At 49.9% G+C, this 15,667-nt stretch overlaps 1 protein-coding gene across 4 annotated transcripts in view; it reads right to left on the reverse strand.

The window, feature by feature from the left end:
* aopep (aminopeptidase O (putative)) overlaps positions 1-15,667 on the reverse strand; it is a 75,931-nt gene that overhangs the window by 28,436 nt on the left and 31,828 nt on the right. For 3 of the 4 annotated variants that reach the window (XM_064296909.1, XM_064296906.1, XM_064296907.1), the window contains exons 12-13: positions 14,090-14,152; positions 13,131-13,214 (exon numbers count right to left, since the gene is read on the reverse strand). In XM_064296909.1, coding sequence (XP_064152979.1) covers positions 13,131-13,214; positions 14,090-14,152 — 147 coding nt within the window. The remainder of the gene's footprint in view (positions 1-13,130; positions 13,215-14,089; positions 14,153-15,667) is intronic. The other variant, XM_064296908.1, reaches the window with a different exon arrangement.

A 15,667-nucleotide genomic window follows, 5' to 3' on the forward strand; every position in this document is an offset into this window, starting at 1 on the left:
GACACCTCTGTGACCGCCGACCTTGCGTTTTCACCCTGACGCACCGAAAGGCTGCAGGTTCAAGTCTCCCCGTGGGACAAAGTGCTCAGAGACGCAGCAGGACTCTGGTCGAGATTCTGCGATGTACCGGCATTTGTTTGAGCCAGAAAAAAGTCGGTCTCTCACTTTCTGTCTGTCTCTCTCCCGCTCTCTTTTCCTCTCCCTCCCTCACACTCTTCCTGTCACACACTCACCCTCTTTTTCCCCTCTCTACCTCCCTCCCCCCTCTTTCTTGCAGCAAGCTGCTTGGGTAATCCTCCAGCTGCTGGAGGGATCTGGAGCTGAAGCACAGCTGGGAGACAGAGAGAGAGAGGGAGAGACAGAGAGAGGGAGACAGGGAGAGAGAGAGAGAGAGAGAGGGAGACAGAGAGAGACAGAAACAGAGAGGGAGAGACAGAGAGAGCACTTTGTACATCCAGACCTGCAGCACACCTGGAACCCATCACCAGAGCGGGGTCCCAAGTGGGGGCAAAAACAGGCAGGTTTGGGGGGGCGGCAGGGAAGGGGGCGGGGGGCGGGGGGCGGTGTAGACTCCCTCTCTCCACAGACCTCACCCCTGCCTCTGGTCTTGGCCATGCACACTTGGCCTTGGCTTTAAAATACATCCCCTGACAAACGGCCATGTGTACGCCGCCCCTTAAAAAAAAAACTCTTTAGAATTACAGTAACCGTGGAGATCATGCTTGCTTTATATCATGATGCAACATGTCGCAACTGCTGCACTACTGCCTCCCAGTCATGCAGCTTTTAGAATGCGTCAATAAGACAGAACTGCTCTCGGGCGAGAGCGCTAGCGAACGCGCCGTAGTTTACAGTTTTACTGTATCTACCGTACGCAGTGTGTACAGACCTTTATAGGAACATGCATAGGTGCAGCAACATACTTCTCTTAACCCAGAGAGTTAGCCAGGCAATAAAAAGACAGGCAGGCCTACGCAGAGGAACTATATAATCAGTTTGAAGTGGGAGTGTGGCCAGCCTCTCCAGATATAAACAAACGTTATTAACAGGGGGTGCCAATATCCTGCTCTCCTCCTGCTAACCTGCTCTGCACCCGCTAACCAGCTCTCCACCCAATAACCTGCTCTCCACCTGTTAACCAGCTCTTCTCCCGCTAACCAACTCTCCACCTGTTAACCAGCTCTTCTCCCGCTAACCGTTCTCCAACCACTAACCTGCTCTCCACCTGCTAAACATCTCTCCTCCCGCTAACATGCTCTTCTCCCGCTAACCTGCTCTCCACCCGCTAACCAGCTCTCTAACCACTAACCTGCTCTCCACCTGCTAAACATCTCTCCTCCTGCTAACCTGCTCTGCATCCGCTAACCAGCTCTCCTCCCGCTAACCAGCTCTCTAACCACTAACCTGCTCTCCACCTGCTAAACATCTCTCCTCCCGCTAACCTGCTCTTCTCCCGCTGAGCAGCTCTCCTCCCGCTAACCTCTCTCCACATGCTAACCTGCCCTCTTCCCACTAACCTGCTCTGCACCCGCTAACCATCTCTCCTCCCGCTAACCTGCTCTGCATCCGCTAACCAGCTCTCCTCCCGCTAACCTGCTCTGCACCCGCTAACCAGCTCTCCTCCCGCTAACCTGCTCTGCACCCGCTAACCAGCTCTCCTCCCGCTAACCAGCTCTCCTCCCGCTAACCTGCTCTTCTCCCGCTGAGCAGCTCTCCTCCCGCTAACCTCTCTCCACACGCTAACCTCTCTCCACACGCTAACCTGCTCTCCTCCCGCTAACCTGCTCTTCTCCAGCTGACCATCTCTCCTCCCGCTAACCTGCTCTCCAAACGCTAACCTGCTCTCTTCCCGCTGACCAGCTGTCCCAGGACTAACCTGCTTCCCCCTGCCCTGCCCCGCCGGCCGCGCTCTCTCTCTCTCTCTCTCTCTCCCTGACTGCCGGGCTGTGATATATGTCCTCTAGGGGCCCCCGGGAGGAAGTGCATGTTTTCTTATTCTGGGATTCCAGTCCCCAAACACACCCTCTCAGAGAGGGGCACAGAGGGGCTCCTAGCAAACAAACCCCCCACCCCCACTCCTCCGCCCCTCTCCTGCTCCGCCTCCACCCCTTCCCCCATTCCCCACCCCCCAAACCCAGCTGGCGCATGGCGATAACCTCCTGACCAATCAGGATGTCCTGTGGAAGCTCATCAGGGGGAATGAGACAAGAGCAGCTACTCCAGCTCAATACGCACACACACACACACACACACATGCACACATACACAACCACACACACACATGCATACACACACACACACACACACACAGAATGAGACAAGAGCAGCTTCTCCAGCTCAACACACACAAACTCAAACACACACGCACATTCAAACTTACACGCAAACTCACACAGACATACTTGCATACACTCATATAAGTTCACACTCACACAACATCTAATACAAAAATCATGCACATATACATTCATATTCACCCACGTTCTGTGAGTCCCTATGTGGTTCTATATGATTCGGTGAGGCCCTGTGTGGTTCTGTATGGTTCTGTGAGGCCCTGTGTGGTTCTGTATGGTTCTGTGAGGCCCTGTGTGGTTCTGTATGGTTCTGTGAGGCCCTATTCGGTTCTAACGTGGCCTGTATGATCCCACAGAAGCTTCAGACCCAAGCTGGAAAATCATGCTTCCATTAAGGGTCGAGGTTCATCCTGGAAGATCCACACCCAGCTGGAGCAAAGTCTCCAAGGTATTGATCCAAGCTGACACATTTCTCTTTTTTTCTTTCTTTCTTTTTTTTACTTGAATGTGGAGCCTGACCTTGAAGCTGTGTGAAGGGCTGGTGAACGGAACATTTGGCACCCGCTGGAAACGCCGAATGACATCACGAAAAAACATCACGACTCATCTGCTCTTCCCTTACTAAACACTCCTCTGCAGTACAGCAGGGATCGCAAAGCTACTTGGTGGTGTTTGATGTTTGATAAGATATGCACCTGTAAAAACACCTCACAACAGCGCACACGGCTCCCTCATTCATCAAAGCCCATTAGCTGCAAAACACACCGCTATTTTGTTCTATATAACCAAGCTATTTCTTTTTCAGACCACTGGATCGGCCACTGTCCAGACTGTAGGCTGCCTCATCTAGGCCACACCCACTAGGACAACTGGCAAGCTGAGGCCACACCCACTCGGGCAATGGGACAACTGAGGCCACACCCACCCAGAGAACTGGTAAACTTTCTTTATTCTCTATTCGAACTAGTAAACAAACTAGTACCACGTACAAAATGCGTGAGCTGTGCAAGTCGCTTCTGGAGAAGTGTGTCTGCTAAATGCCCATAATGTACTGAATCCCCGGACGCCATTTTGTACCAGAAAGCCAGCAAGGGGGGGGGGGGTTAGGGGGCAGGGAAGACCCAGGCCTGGCTGCCCGTCAGGGACCACACGTCTCAGCAGTACTTCGCAGAGGGAAGGGGGTGGGTGGGTGGGGGGGGGGGCTGAGTGGACCCAGCTGCAGTTCCCATAATCCTCAGCATAATCCCCCCCCCCAACCCCCCACACTCCCATCACGGCGCGTTCGGTGGCGGTAATGCGGCCCCAGAGCGCGTTAAAGAGGCGAAGCTCCGAGCGCGGGCTTTACGAGGCCCGGTCGTTACGCCGCGAGACTCCGGAGGCGCGTAATTGGCCGCTCCGCCGGTCATTACCGGAATGGAAGCCCGCCGCCCGTGCGTCATTACTCTGTGTGATTCAGCAGCGACGCCCCCCCCACCCCCCCCACCCCCCGCGTGCCTCCTCCCTCAGACTCAAAGGGACCTCACTGCTGAAAGTGCTGTTTCCAGCTTCCCACAGAGGCGTAAAAGGGACTTAAAATAACACCCCCCCCCCCCCCCCCCCCCCCGCCTCCACGCCCTTGGCCGCGGGCGGCGGTTTGGGAAGACGTATTTTAAACAAGGCGAAGCTCATTCACGTGTCAGGCGACATGACGCGATGTAGCTGATATATAACATGTCGATCACTTCTACAAACAGACTGAGAGTGCCTGTCTGTATGAGCTGGGGAAACTAAAATAAACTACTACTGCTGTTTCTACTACTGCTGCTGCTACTGCTACTGACTGCTGTACTACTGCTGCTGGTACTACTACTATTACTGCTACTACTACTACTATATAGTCACTGCTACTACTGCTGCTACTGCTGCTGCTACTACTGCTGCTGGTACTACTGCTGTTACTGCTGCTACTACTACTAATATACTGCTACTACTGCTACTATACTAGTCCTGCTACTACTGCTGCTGCTACTACTGCTGATGCTACTGCTACTACTGCTGTTACTGCTGCTACTACTACTAATATACTGCTACTACTGCTACTATACTAGTCCTGCTACTACTGCTGCTGCTACTACTGCTGCTGCTACTGCTGATGCTACTGCTACTACTGCTGTTACTGCTGCTACTACTACTAATATACTGCTACTACTGCTACTATACTAGTCCTGCTACTACTGCTGCTGCTACTACTGCTATTACTACTGCTGTTACTACTGCTACTACTACTACTGTTACTATTCTAGTACTGCTACTATGCTGCTACTATTACGGTTATTTCTACTACTGCTGCTGCTACAACTACCGCTACTACTGTTGCTATTACTACTGCTATTTCTATTGTTACTGCTACACAGCAGACTGTGCAGTCTATAAAAGAAACTGAATTTATAATAATAGTAAAACAAAGATGAGAAAGTGGAGGACGTGTCTGAGCTGAGAGTTTTAGGTGGAGTTTCATGTCTCTACCTGCAAATCAATATTTCATCTTCAATTCTTCTATCTATGTATGACAAAAAACAATCACTAGAAACCATTTTAAGGAAGCCAAGCTCTCGTTCTGTGAATTCAGTTTTTCATGTTTTTTGATAAATTGCATCATTATTATAATATGGCCGCATATAAAAAATTTAATGGGGGCACAGTTCCCTTTCAGTGTTTCTGTTGGGGGTGGGAGGGCCAAAATTAACAAAAAATATGAGGCACCCACCAGGACATGAAGCATTGCCAAACCTGAAAACAGACCCTCCATCACATGACCAATCTGACCAATGAGAAGCAGACAGGTGCTGAGCTCTGTGTACAGAGGACTTTAGATGCAGCCAGACAGACCGACGGCTGTCTGACAGACAGACAGACAAGCGGACAGACAGGGTGGGATTTGCAGAGCTATTTTATCGTGCTTTCTGAATCAGGCACAAATCAGTGCTTGATCTATGGCCTCTACAGTCTACCTTCGGAGAAATACGAGTCGACCACACAACCACAATGATGTCATCTCTCCCAACCCCCCACTCAGTGGAAGCTAGACATCATTCATCAATCCCAGAGCTGACACCCCCCACCTTCCCCATTGACTACAGCCAGGCATCATTAATCACACCAAGAGCTGACAAGCCGTGCGTTATCAATAGCCACCATTTCTCACGAGTGTTTACACCATGACGCCGTCGCCACAGCGGAAAATGGGCCCAGCTTTTCGGAGACATAAATAAATATCTCGTGGGGAACCTCACAGGACACGCACACGCCCTCCGTTTCACCACTGCTTCCCGTGTCCAATTTCGGGGTACGGTAAAAGGAGGAGGACTTGTGAGGGGCGCACTGGCCCCTGTGGGGGTGGAGCCTGTGGTTTGTCGGTGCGGGAGGGGGGCGGGGGCAGGCAGTCTGTAATTTCCAGTCTCTCTGGAGAGACTTCCTTTGGAGGGGCCATGTTGATACATCCACCCCCCCAGTAAATCCATCACAGCCCTAGCAACTCAGAGGGAGTTTACCATATGCGTTAAGCCTTTATAAACCACTATTACACATCTATTATACATCTATTACATGTTTAAACTTTTACAGCATTCGCTTGAGTACCAATAACTTCCATCAATAGTAAATATTTATAGAAACGTAAACACGCATATATGTATGTGTGTGTGCACGTGTGTGTGTTTACATGCGTGTGTGTATGTGTGTGCGTGTGTGAGTGTGTGTGTGTGTGTGTGTGTGTGAGTGTGTGTGTGTGTGTGTATGTGTGTGTGTGTTTCTGGTGTGTGTGCATGTGTGTGCGTGTGTGAGTGTGAGTGTGTGTGTGTGTGTGAGTGTGTGTGTGAGTGTGAGTGTGTGTGTGTGTGTGTGTGTGTGTGTGTGTGTGTGTGTGTGTGTGAGTGTGTGTGTGAGTGTGTGAGTGTGAGTGTGAGTGTGAGTGTGTGTGTGCACGAGCGCGTGTGCGCTTGATAGATGAAGCACTCTGAGTGTTCTCAGCGATACGCGAAACACTAAATCAGTTCTGCGGATGTTTAACAGCCCAACAGTGAGACGAGAAGCTCGGGGTGGGGGGGGCTCCCTTCCCCCCGTCCAAAAAAACAGACTGGGAACACCCCCTCGTTTCCCTCCCCAACCCCCCTGCCCGACACACCCGCCCCAGCCCCGGCTCCCCGCCCCAGCCCCGGCTCCCCGCCCCAGCCCCGGCTCCCGCCCCCACCCCAGCCCCGGCTCCCCGCCCCCACCCCACTGTTGTAAAAATCTGGTGGAACAGCCCGTTCTCTGGGAGCGCTGAGAACAGGGAGGGTGGGGTTTTTTTTTTTTAACGGCCCTTTCCCCGAAGTTCGCGGCTTTGGCGAGGCCAAGGGGCGTCTGACACGCAGGTGTGACACGTCGGCCTGCAGGGGGGTGGGGTTGGCGGAGGATTAAACTTGGCCCCCAGCCCGTCACAAGGCCCCGGTACCCTGCAGATGAGTTGCAAAAAAAGCTGCCGTCCCATTGGTCGATGGAGATGGTGGAAAACAACGCTAGGACTGTGGAGCAGATCTCACTTCTGATTGGACCATGGCTCAAAGGTCAAGTTCTGCCTCCTTCCAACAATTCCATGGGATTTAGCGACTTGATTTGCAGTCAGCCAACTGGTGTACTACTTAGATGCTTGCTTGCTAATTTGTTTCGTTAAGAGACCTACATTGTGTGCCAGCAGTCATGACTTCTGTGCACTTCTTTCAATGCAATGCTGCTAATTAGCTACCTTTCTCTACAGCAAGCTACGTAGTTTGTTGTCAAGCTCTCTAATGAGGACTGGCACATTATTTTTCTAAAGAATAGCCAACCCATGAATGCAAATTGACTTATTCAGTTTGCAGAACAGCCATACAGTTACGGCCAGGTGCTCCTTGGAAAAATAATTATAGATACGGTTTTGGCCGTCCACAGACCTGGAAGCCCATTTACTCAGCGTTTTGGAAGGTCTGACTGACAGTGAGAAATTGTAAACCAACAAGTTTACCTCAGAAACACCGGCCTAGCCAGCCCACAGCACGGGGGTCAAAGGTCATCGTTAGAGAGGGTGGGAACCTGCCGAGGGCCCGGCGGCTGACAGGTGAGGGGGAGGGGGGGGGGCTGTGGAGCTGCAGCGGGACGCCGGGGCGGGCCTCCCTCCGCGTGGCGCGAGCGTTGGGAATGCCAGCGCCCTTCCCACGGCGCGTGTAATGGGAAACACATGACCCCTCCCCCCCGGCCGAAACGCGAGCGGCGTTCCGCTCTCCGCTCAGGGGGGAGAGCTCCCCTTCCCATCAGGCACGGCCGTCCCATTATCCACGCGGATTCGCCCGCGTGTGTCATGTGACCCTCCGAGCCCGGGCCGCGCGTTCAGACGCTCGCCAGAGAGCGCCGCACTCGCGTCACGTGACTGGAGAAGCACCGCGCGCGCATTCACACGTCTGTCAGGTGACCAGGGAGTCTGGAGCACGCGCTCCGATGTGTCATGTGACCACGAAGCCTAAAACATGCGCGCAAAAGTTCCTCATGTGACCGCACGAGCTTTTACACACACACATTCAGACACAAGTAATGAGTAGAGAGAGCCTCCACACACACACACACACACACACACGGGCATTCTGATGCGTGTCACGCGGGGGCACTTGTGTGTCCTGCCAGCTGTGTGCTAGTTTTTTTCTACTTTCCTATCGGGGGGTTCAAACGCAAGGTCGTAAAAGAACGTTTGAGTAATGTTCCCGCAACGTTGGCGCGACGCTCCGGGCCAGGAGTTAATGACTACAAATGAGCTGGGAAGAGGGAGGGACCCCCGCTGGCTGACCTGGGGAAGTGATCAGAGAGATTACGATAATAACACCGTGTCCGCCGTCGCCCCTGACAACCGCAGATCATGTGAAACGGCTTTGGTAAACACAGCCGGTTTTTTTTTTAGTTTTCCGCATGGTTTTGGGTGTTTTTTTTTTCTTTCTCCTTTTTATGCATCCAGACTGCTGCTGTCTTGTTTAATAAGAGCTGAATTCAGATTTAAAATCTGTCTCCTTCCTGCAAACCGCACATTTCTGAGTCTTTCTCCGCACAGACGGCCTGCCAAAATCAAGAACAGGCCACCTTTTTTCTCACGGAACTCAGAGAGAACGTCTCTCTCTCTTTCTCTCCCTCTCTCTCTCTCTCACTCACCCCCACTCTCTCTCTCCAATCGTCTCTCTCACTCACCCTCTCTCTCTCTCTCTCTTTCTCTCCCTCTCTCTCTCTCTCTCTCAATCCTTCTCTCTCTCTCACTCACCCTCACTCTCTCTCTCTCTCTCTCAATCCTTCTCTCTCAAATTCAAATTAAATTTTGTGGTACGGGGAACTGCTCTGCCAAAACATAGTAAGGAAGTTCACAAACACAAAACATTACAGTGGTGTAAACAATGAAATGATTACATACATACAGTACTTATATCCCCACACACACACGCATACGCACACGCACAAGTACATATATAAAGTTTGTGTATATATATATATTATTAGCCATGGCTAAATCTGGCACGATATGTGAAATTCTGATATTCATGTTAAACACTGTGCACTGTATACACAAAAAACCGAAAGGCACCAGAAGTGATATCATCGCATGTTTTTGGGAAGATTCCGGAACCTTCTCATCCTTCCACCAAATGGAAGTTCAGGCAGCAGTTCTCAAAGCCAAGGCGTTCGGCAAATTAACGGATTAAAAAAAAAAAAAAACAACACTCCTTTTCTACCCCGTTGAACAGAACCGAAAAATAGAAACTCAGCGGAGGACGCGTCTAATGATGCATACAGGTCACAGCACACGCGGCCAATCGCATTCCTAGAATGATGAAAGCGGTCTGCTTGTACGACCGCACACTGTCTCACCCGTGCGCACACTCCCGAAGCCAGCGAACGGCGGTCCCATGAGCGGACACTCCTCACCCTGCTGTCTGCGCACCGTACTCTTCTTCCAAACATACGCAAAATAGAAAGTCAACAAAAATCTGTTTTCTAGCCTGTGAATCAGAATATATTTGAAAATGTCTGTCAGCAAAAAAAAATAAAATGACCAGTGATAATCAACTGTAGTGAAGCTGGCAGTGTGTGTGTGTGATGCTACTAATTTATTTTGAGTAAAATTCTCATTTAAGTTCTACTCAATACTTTGTAGGACTGGTATTAAATCTGTGCGCTACACTCCGTATGAAGTTCGTCCATCTGTCTTAGCTTCTTCCAAGTTGTACTTAATTTACAGTCTCTCAGAGCATGCAAGTGTGTGTGTGTGCCCATGCGTTGGAGGGTGTGTGTGTGTGCGTGCGTGTGTGTGTGTGTGTGTTTGTGTGCATGCGTTTGTGTGCGTGTCTGTGTGTGTGTGCATGCGTCCAGACACCTGACACTGTGTGGAAAACCCATGCACTCAGCCAGCTACCCCACCCACCCACACACACACACACACACACACACCAGTTTTATTTTCCATATAAAGCGTTTTGAAACTCTAAATAAAGACTGACTTGGCTTTTCACTCCGCCAGTGAAAGCTGTGGTGTTTTGTCGGGGCGGTAGAGGAGGGCATTATGGGACGGTATTTTGGAGGACGGCGGAGGGGTTTGGGGTGTACCCCCCGCATTCGCCCCTCTGCATGCCCTGCCTCAGCCTCTCATTAGAGGGGCTTTGGACTGAAATGAGACAGAAATGAGGCTCATTACCACCAGAGCGTTACTAATACCCCCCTTCTCTCTATGACCTCCCCCCCGCAACTATACCCCCACACCTCAAAATTCCAGTGCCCCCCCCGTCCCCCCCCCGTCCCCACCATCCCCAGAAAAACAAGGTATAACCCGCCTCCACCCCTGGCATTTTATATTAAAGTGACCTTGGTATCAGTGTAGTGTTAGTGTGTCTGTCTTTCTGTGTCTGTTTGTCTATATGTACATGTCTCTTTGTATGTGTGTGTGTGTGTCTGTGTCTGTGTCTGTGTCTGTGTCTGTGTCTATGTCTGCGTCTGTGTGTGTGTGTGTGTGTGTGTTTGCTGGATGGGTTAGCATTGGCCCACTACGGCTGCAATTATCTGTGATGTAATTAACTTTGAACTCCAGACTACCCGCTAACCTGTAGTCTTGTTTATGTGTGTGTATGCATCTGTGTGTGTGTGTGTGTGTGTGTGTGTGTAAGGGTACTGATTTATGAGCAGGTTTGATTGAGGGGGGTGGGTGCAGGGAGAGGATGTGTGTGTGTGTGTGTGTGTGCGTGTGTGTGTGTGTGTGTGCGCATGTGTTTGAAGTTCAGGGAGAGGCAATATAAAATCCACCTGGAACGCCAAGGGGCTCCCACAGCTCACCACGGCAACCGGGGGGTGGGGTGGGGGGGGGTCACCTCGTGTTTCCTTTCAGGATTGCTTTTATAGCGCACTTCAAACAATCTCCCTCTCCACCCTCTCTTTCTCCCCTCTCTCCTCTCTCTTTCTCTTCCTCTCCCTCTCCCTCTTTCTCCCCTCCTCTCTCTCTCTCTCCCTCTCTCTTTCCCTCTTTCTGAAGCCCCTCCTGGCGTATTGCTCATTCTTCCTCAGGTCTCTCCCTTGTAACGACGTTTTATTTCTTTCTTCTGCACCCCGAGAGCGGCGCCGCCCGCTTCATTTTGCGTTTCGCTGGCGTGAGCCGGCAGACGGCGTGGCTGTTTCTTCTTGAAGACGTGGAGAAAAACGGCCTGTTGCCATGCCAAACAACATCACTGACGTTCGCGCAACAGCTACGTGGACTGATGTATCTGGCCGAGAACAATGCATCTCCGTGAAACTCCGCCAAGTGAAACAGACTTCAGTGGTTTAAAACGTATGAACATCAACCGCCCTACTGACCAAAGCCAAACACACATAAACACTGACCAAACTACTGACCGGATATACTCACTCTGCAAACAGAACATGACAAACTACTGACCGTAACTCATTGACCAAAGCTAAACTGACGGATATACTCACTTGTACACAAAGCAAACACACATAAACATTGATCAAACTACTGACCGATATACTTCGTACACAAAGCAAACACACATAAACATTGATCAAACTACTGACCGGATATACTCACTTCGTACACAAAGCAAACACACATAAACATTGACCAAACTACTGACCGGATATACTCACTTCTTACACAAAGCAAACACACATAAACATTGACCAAACTACTGACCGGATATACTGACTTCTTACACAAAGCAAACACACATAAACACTGACCAAACTACTGACCGGATATACTCACTTCGTACACAAAGCAAACACACATAAACATTGACCAAACTACTGACCGGATATACTCACTTCGTACACAAAGCAAACACACATAAACATTGACCAAACTACTGACCGGATATACTCACTCGTACACAAAGCAAACACACATAAACATGACAAACTACTGACCGGATATACTCACTTCTTACACAAAGCAAACACACATAAACATTGACCAAACTACTGACCGGATATACTACTTCACAAGCAAAACATAAATGACAAACTATGACGGATAACTCACTTGTACACAAAGCAAAAACACATAAACATTGACCAAACTACTAACCGGATATACTCACTTCTTACACAAATTACTCTTAGCAAACACGCATAAATATTGACTGCTCTACTGACAAGATATAAACCGACTCATCTACTGACCAAATATAACAACGCTGATAACTTTGCTGACTGTTTTAGACACACCCACTGACCACTCTCTTTCTGAGTGAAGGTCCTCCAGACCACATACTGCACACTGGAGACACAGACCATCACTGACTCCCCCGGTACAGACACAAGCTAGCACTGACCCTTCTGCTTCTGACTGACATACGTGTGCACTCACCCCTCTCCATACACACACATATACACGCAAACACACACATACACATGAACACACATATACACACACGCACACATGTACATGCACACATATGCACACACACACACACACATATACACACATACACAAACACATACACCTCAAAACAAACACAGATACGCACATACACAAACACACAGAAACACACACACACACACACACAAGACTCAGTTATCTCCAGTTATTTGTTTTTTACGCTGCTGTTCTGCAGAGTCACATATCTCCAGTGTTTAACTGCCGGGCTCCATGACATAATCAGGGGAGAGGCTTCACGCGTAACGTCCCCACAACGTTCCCACAACCTCCCCACAACCTCCCCACAACCTCCCCACAACATCCCCACAACCTACCCACAACCTCCCCACAGCGTTCCCACAGCGTTCCCACAATGTTCCCACAGCGTTCCCACAACCTCCCCACAACATCCCCACAATGTTCCCACAGCGTTCCCACAGCGTTCCCACAGCACTGCAGAAACCCTCGCCCCAGCTTTAGCCTGGGATAATTCCGGGCTCAAACTCCAGATTAGTCTCCGACGGCGACAGAGCCAAAGTAACAGCTGGAAAGAGGAGCTTACTGTCCTCCTGCCCCCCCCCCCCAACCCAACCCTACTAACCCAACCCCACCGCACCCCCAGACAAAGGACAAAAGCCCCACAAACGACTCTGTAGGAAACCCAACAAGCTCACTGTTCACCCACACGGCAAAGAGGAGGACAACAACTACGAGAAGAAAACAAGCAGAGAGAGAGAGAGAGAGAGGGGGGGGGGGGAGGAGAGAAGTAGAACAGACTAGAGCGAAGGAAGGGGAGGGGAAAAGGGGAGAGGAAAGGGAGTGGGGATGGAAGGAGGAACAGCGGAGGAGAGGACGGCGCTGTGGTTTGGAGTCTATTTTAAGCTCACACAGGGGGCACCCACCTCTCTGGAGTTCACCTTGGAGCCCCCCCTCCTGCGCTTAGCACCCCTTCCGCCAGAACCCCAAAAATCAATCCACTTCGCCACCTGAGACAGAGAGAGAGGGATGACGGAGGAGAGGAGCGGGGGGCAAAGGGGAGGGAGGAAGAGAGAGAAAGAGAGAGAGAGAATGCCGATGACAGTGAGTGACTGAACAGAAGAGAGCACGCTATACAATATAAGTGACTATAAACAGACTTTAGACACACTTTCCATTACTTTAGTGGAAAGGCACACACACACAAACACATGCACACGCACACACGCACGCACGCGCACACACACACACCAAACATGTGGTTGCCTAGGGAGAACACTCCCGCCTCTTAGGTAACTCAATTAGCCCCTTCTGAGAGCGGTGGGGTCATATTTTTTTCTTCTCAGTAACAGTGAAAGGGAAAAGGGAAAGGATAAAGGGATAAAACCTCTCTCTCTCTCTCTCTCTCTCTCCACACACGCGGAGCGGTGGCGGTAAAGGGGACCGCGGGATTCCGCGCACGCTGCTCCAGGTGCCCGACGCACTCCGCGCAGGGCACGGTCAAATAAGGAGCGCGTCTGTGCTCCCGGAGCGCAGACGGGCGCGGACCGCTAACGCGCGGCTAGCGCCTCCGGACCGCTAACAGGCACCGCTAACAGAGCTCAGAACTGCACCCGGCTCACTCCAGCCCTCTGAAGCCGTTACACAACTCACTCACTGGGAGATACAGGGGGACTGCTACACAGTACACAGCACTTTCACATGACTCGCATAGAGTACAATACACACACACACACACACACACACACACAAACACATGCACACACAAACACATGTATGTAGTTATATAGAGAGAGAGAAACAGAGAGGGAGGGAAATCCTCGAAGGACGACGAGAACTTGTGAGAAACGGGAGGATTTTTAAAGGGAAGAAGCAGCCTCCTTACCTCCTCTTTAACTTCTTCTGCCAGCGAGCACCGGAACCATCCCTCGCTCACTCCCAGAAGCGTCTGAACAAGAGAAAGAACAGAGCGGAGAGATGAGCAGTGAGAAAGAGAGGGAGGGGAAGAGGGGGGAGAGAGGGAGAGAGAGAGAGAGAGAGAAACAGGGATCACTTGTTTCCCTCGGACTGAAACTTGCCTTTTGACTCCAGAGGTTGAATCATAAGAAGAAGAGGAATTAAAAAGAGGGGGGAAAAAATGGGAGCTGGTTAATTTGACGAGGCGTCCGTCCGTCTGTCCGTCAGAGCCCGTCGCTCCCAGGTCCCCGTGGGGCTTCTGCGTGCACTTAACCTTAATAGAGCACTCTCAACACCACCGTCTAACTCACCAGAGCTACAACTCCCGCTCTCATGAGCAGGGAGGGAGGGAGCGAGAGAGGGAGGGAGACAAAGAGAGGGAGAGAGAGAGAGAGAGAGAGGGCTAGAATGTGGAAAGGGGGTGTGAGATGGCGGGAGGGAGGGAGGAAGAGAGAGAGAGAAAAAGAGAGAGAGAGAGAGCAGTCGGTAGCACCAGCGTTGGGATCCTTCAGAAGTGTGAGAGCAGCAGTGGCTGTAATCAAACTGCTACCTCCCACAGCAGGGAAGGGAGGAGCTACTACTACTACACACACACACTATATACACACAATATACGCACACTATAAACACATTATATACACACACACTATACACACACTGTGTACACACACACTATACACATACTCACACACACTACTACACACACACACACACACTATACACACACTGTGTACACACACACTATACACAGTATAAACACATTATATACACACATACACACACACACATTATATACCCACACTATGCACACCAAATATACACACACGATATACACAAACTAGACACTTACACTATACACGATACGCACTATAGATCCACACACTTTACACATTATATGTACACTAGAGACCCATACATGCACACATATACACACTTTACAAACACAAAACAAACACATTATACACTGTATGGTATTCTTGGTATTGTATAGTACCTTGTATATGGTGGTAGAAAGCCTCCACAGCGTGTGGTATATGTATGGAAGATCTGATATGATACAGTGTGATACAGTATATGTATGGTAGATTTGGTATAATATGTGGTATGTGTATGGTATATTTGGTATAATACAGTGTTCAGTACGTGTGGTATTTTTGTTATAGTACAGTATGTGGTATATGTATGGTATTTTTGGTATAATGCAGTGTTCAGGATATGTATGGCATTTTTGGTGTAATACAGTGTGTGGTATATGTATGGTAGATTTGATATAATATGTGGTGTACGTATGGTAGATTTGGTATAATGCAGTGTTTGGGATATGTATGGCATTTTTGGTATAATATAAAATGTGGTCTATGTACGGTATATTTTCTGTAATGCAGTGTTTGGGATATGTATGGTATATTTGGTACAATACCGTGTGTGGTATATGTATGGTAGATTTAGTATAATACAGTGTGTGGTATACGTATGGTAGATTTGGTATAATACCGTGTGTGGTATA

Source organism: Anguilla rostrata, chromosome 10 (genome assembly GCF_018555375.3).
Source record: "Anguilla rostrata isolate EN2019 chromosome 10, ASM1855537v3, whole genome shotgun sequence".
Lineage (NCBI taxonomy): Eukaryota > Metazoa > Chordata > Actinopteri > Anguilliformes > Anguillidae > Anguilla > Anguilla rostrata.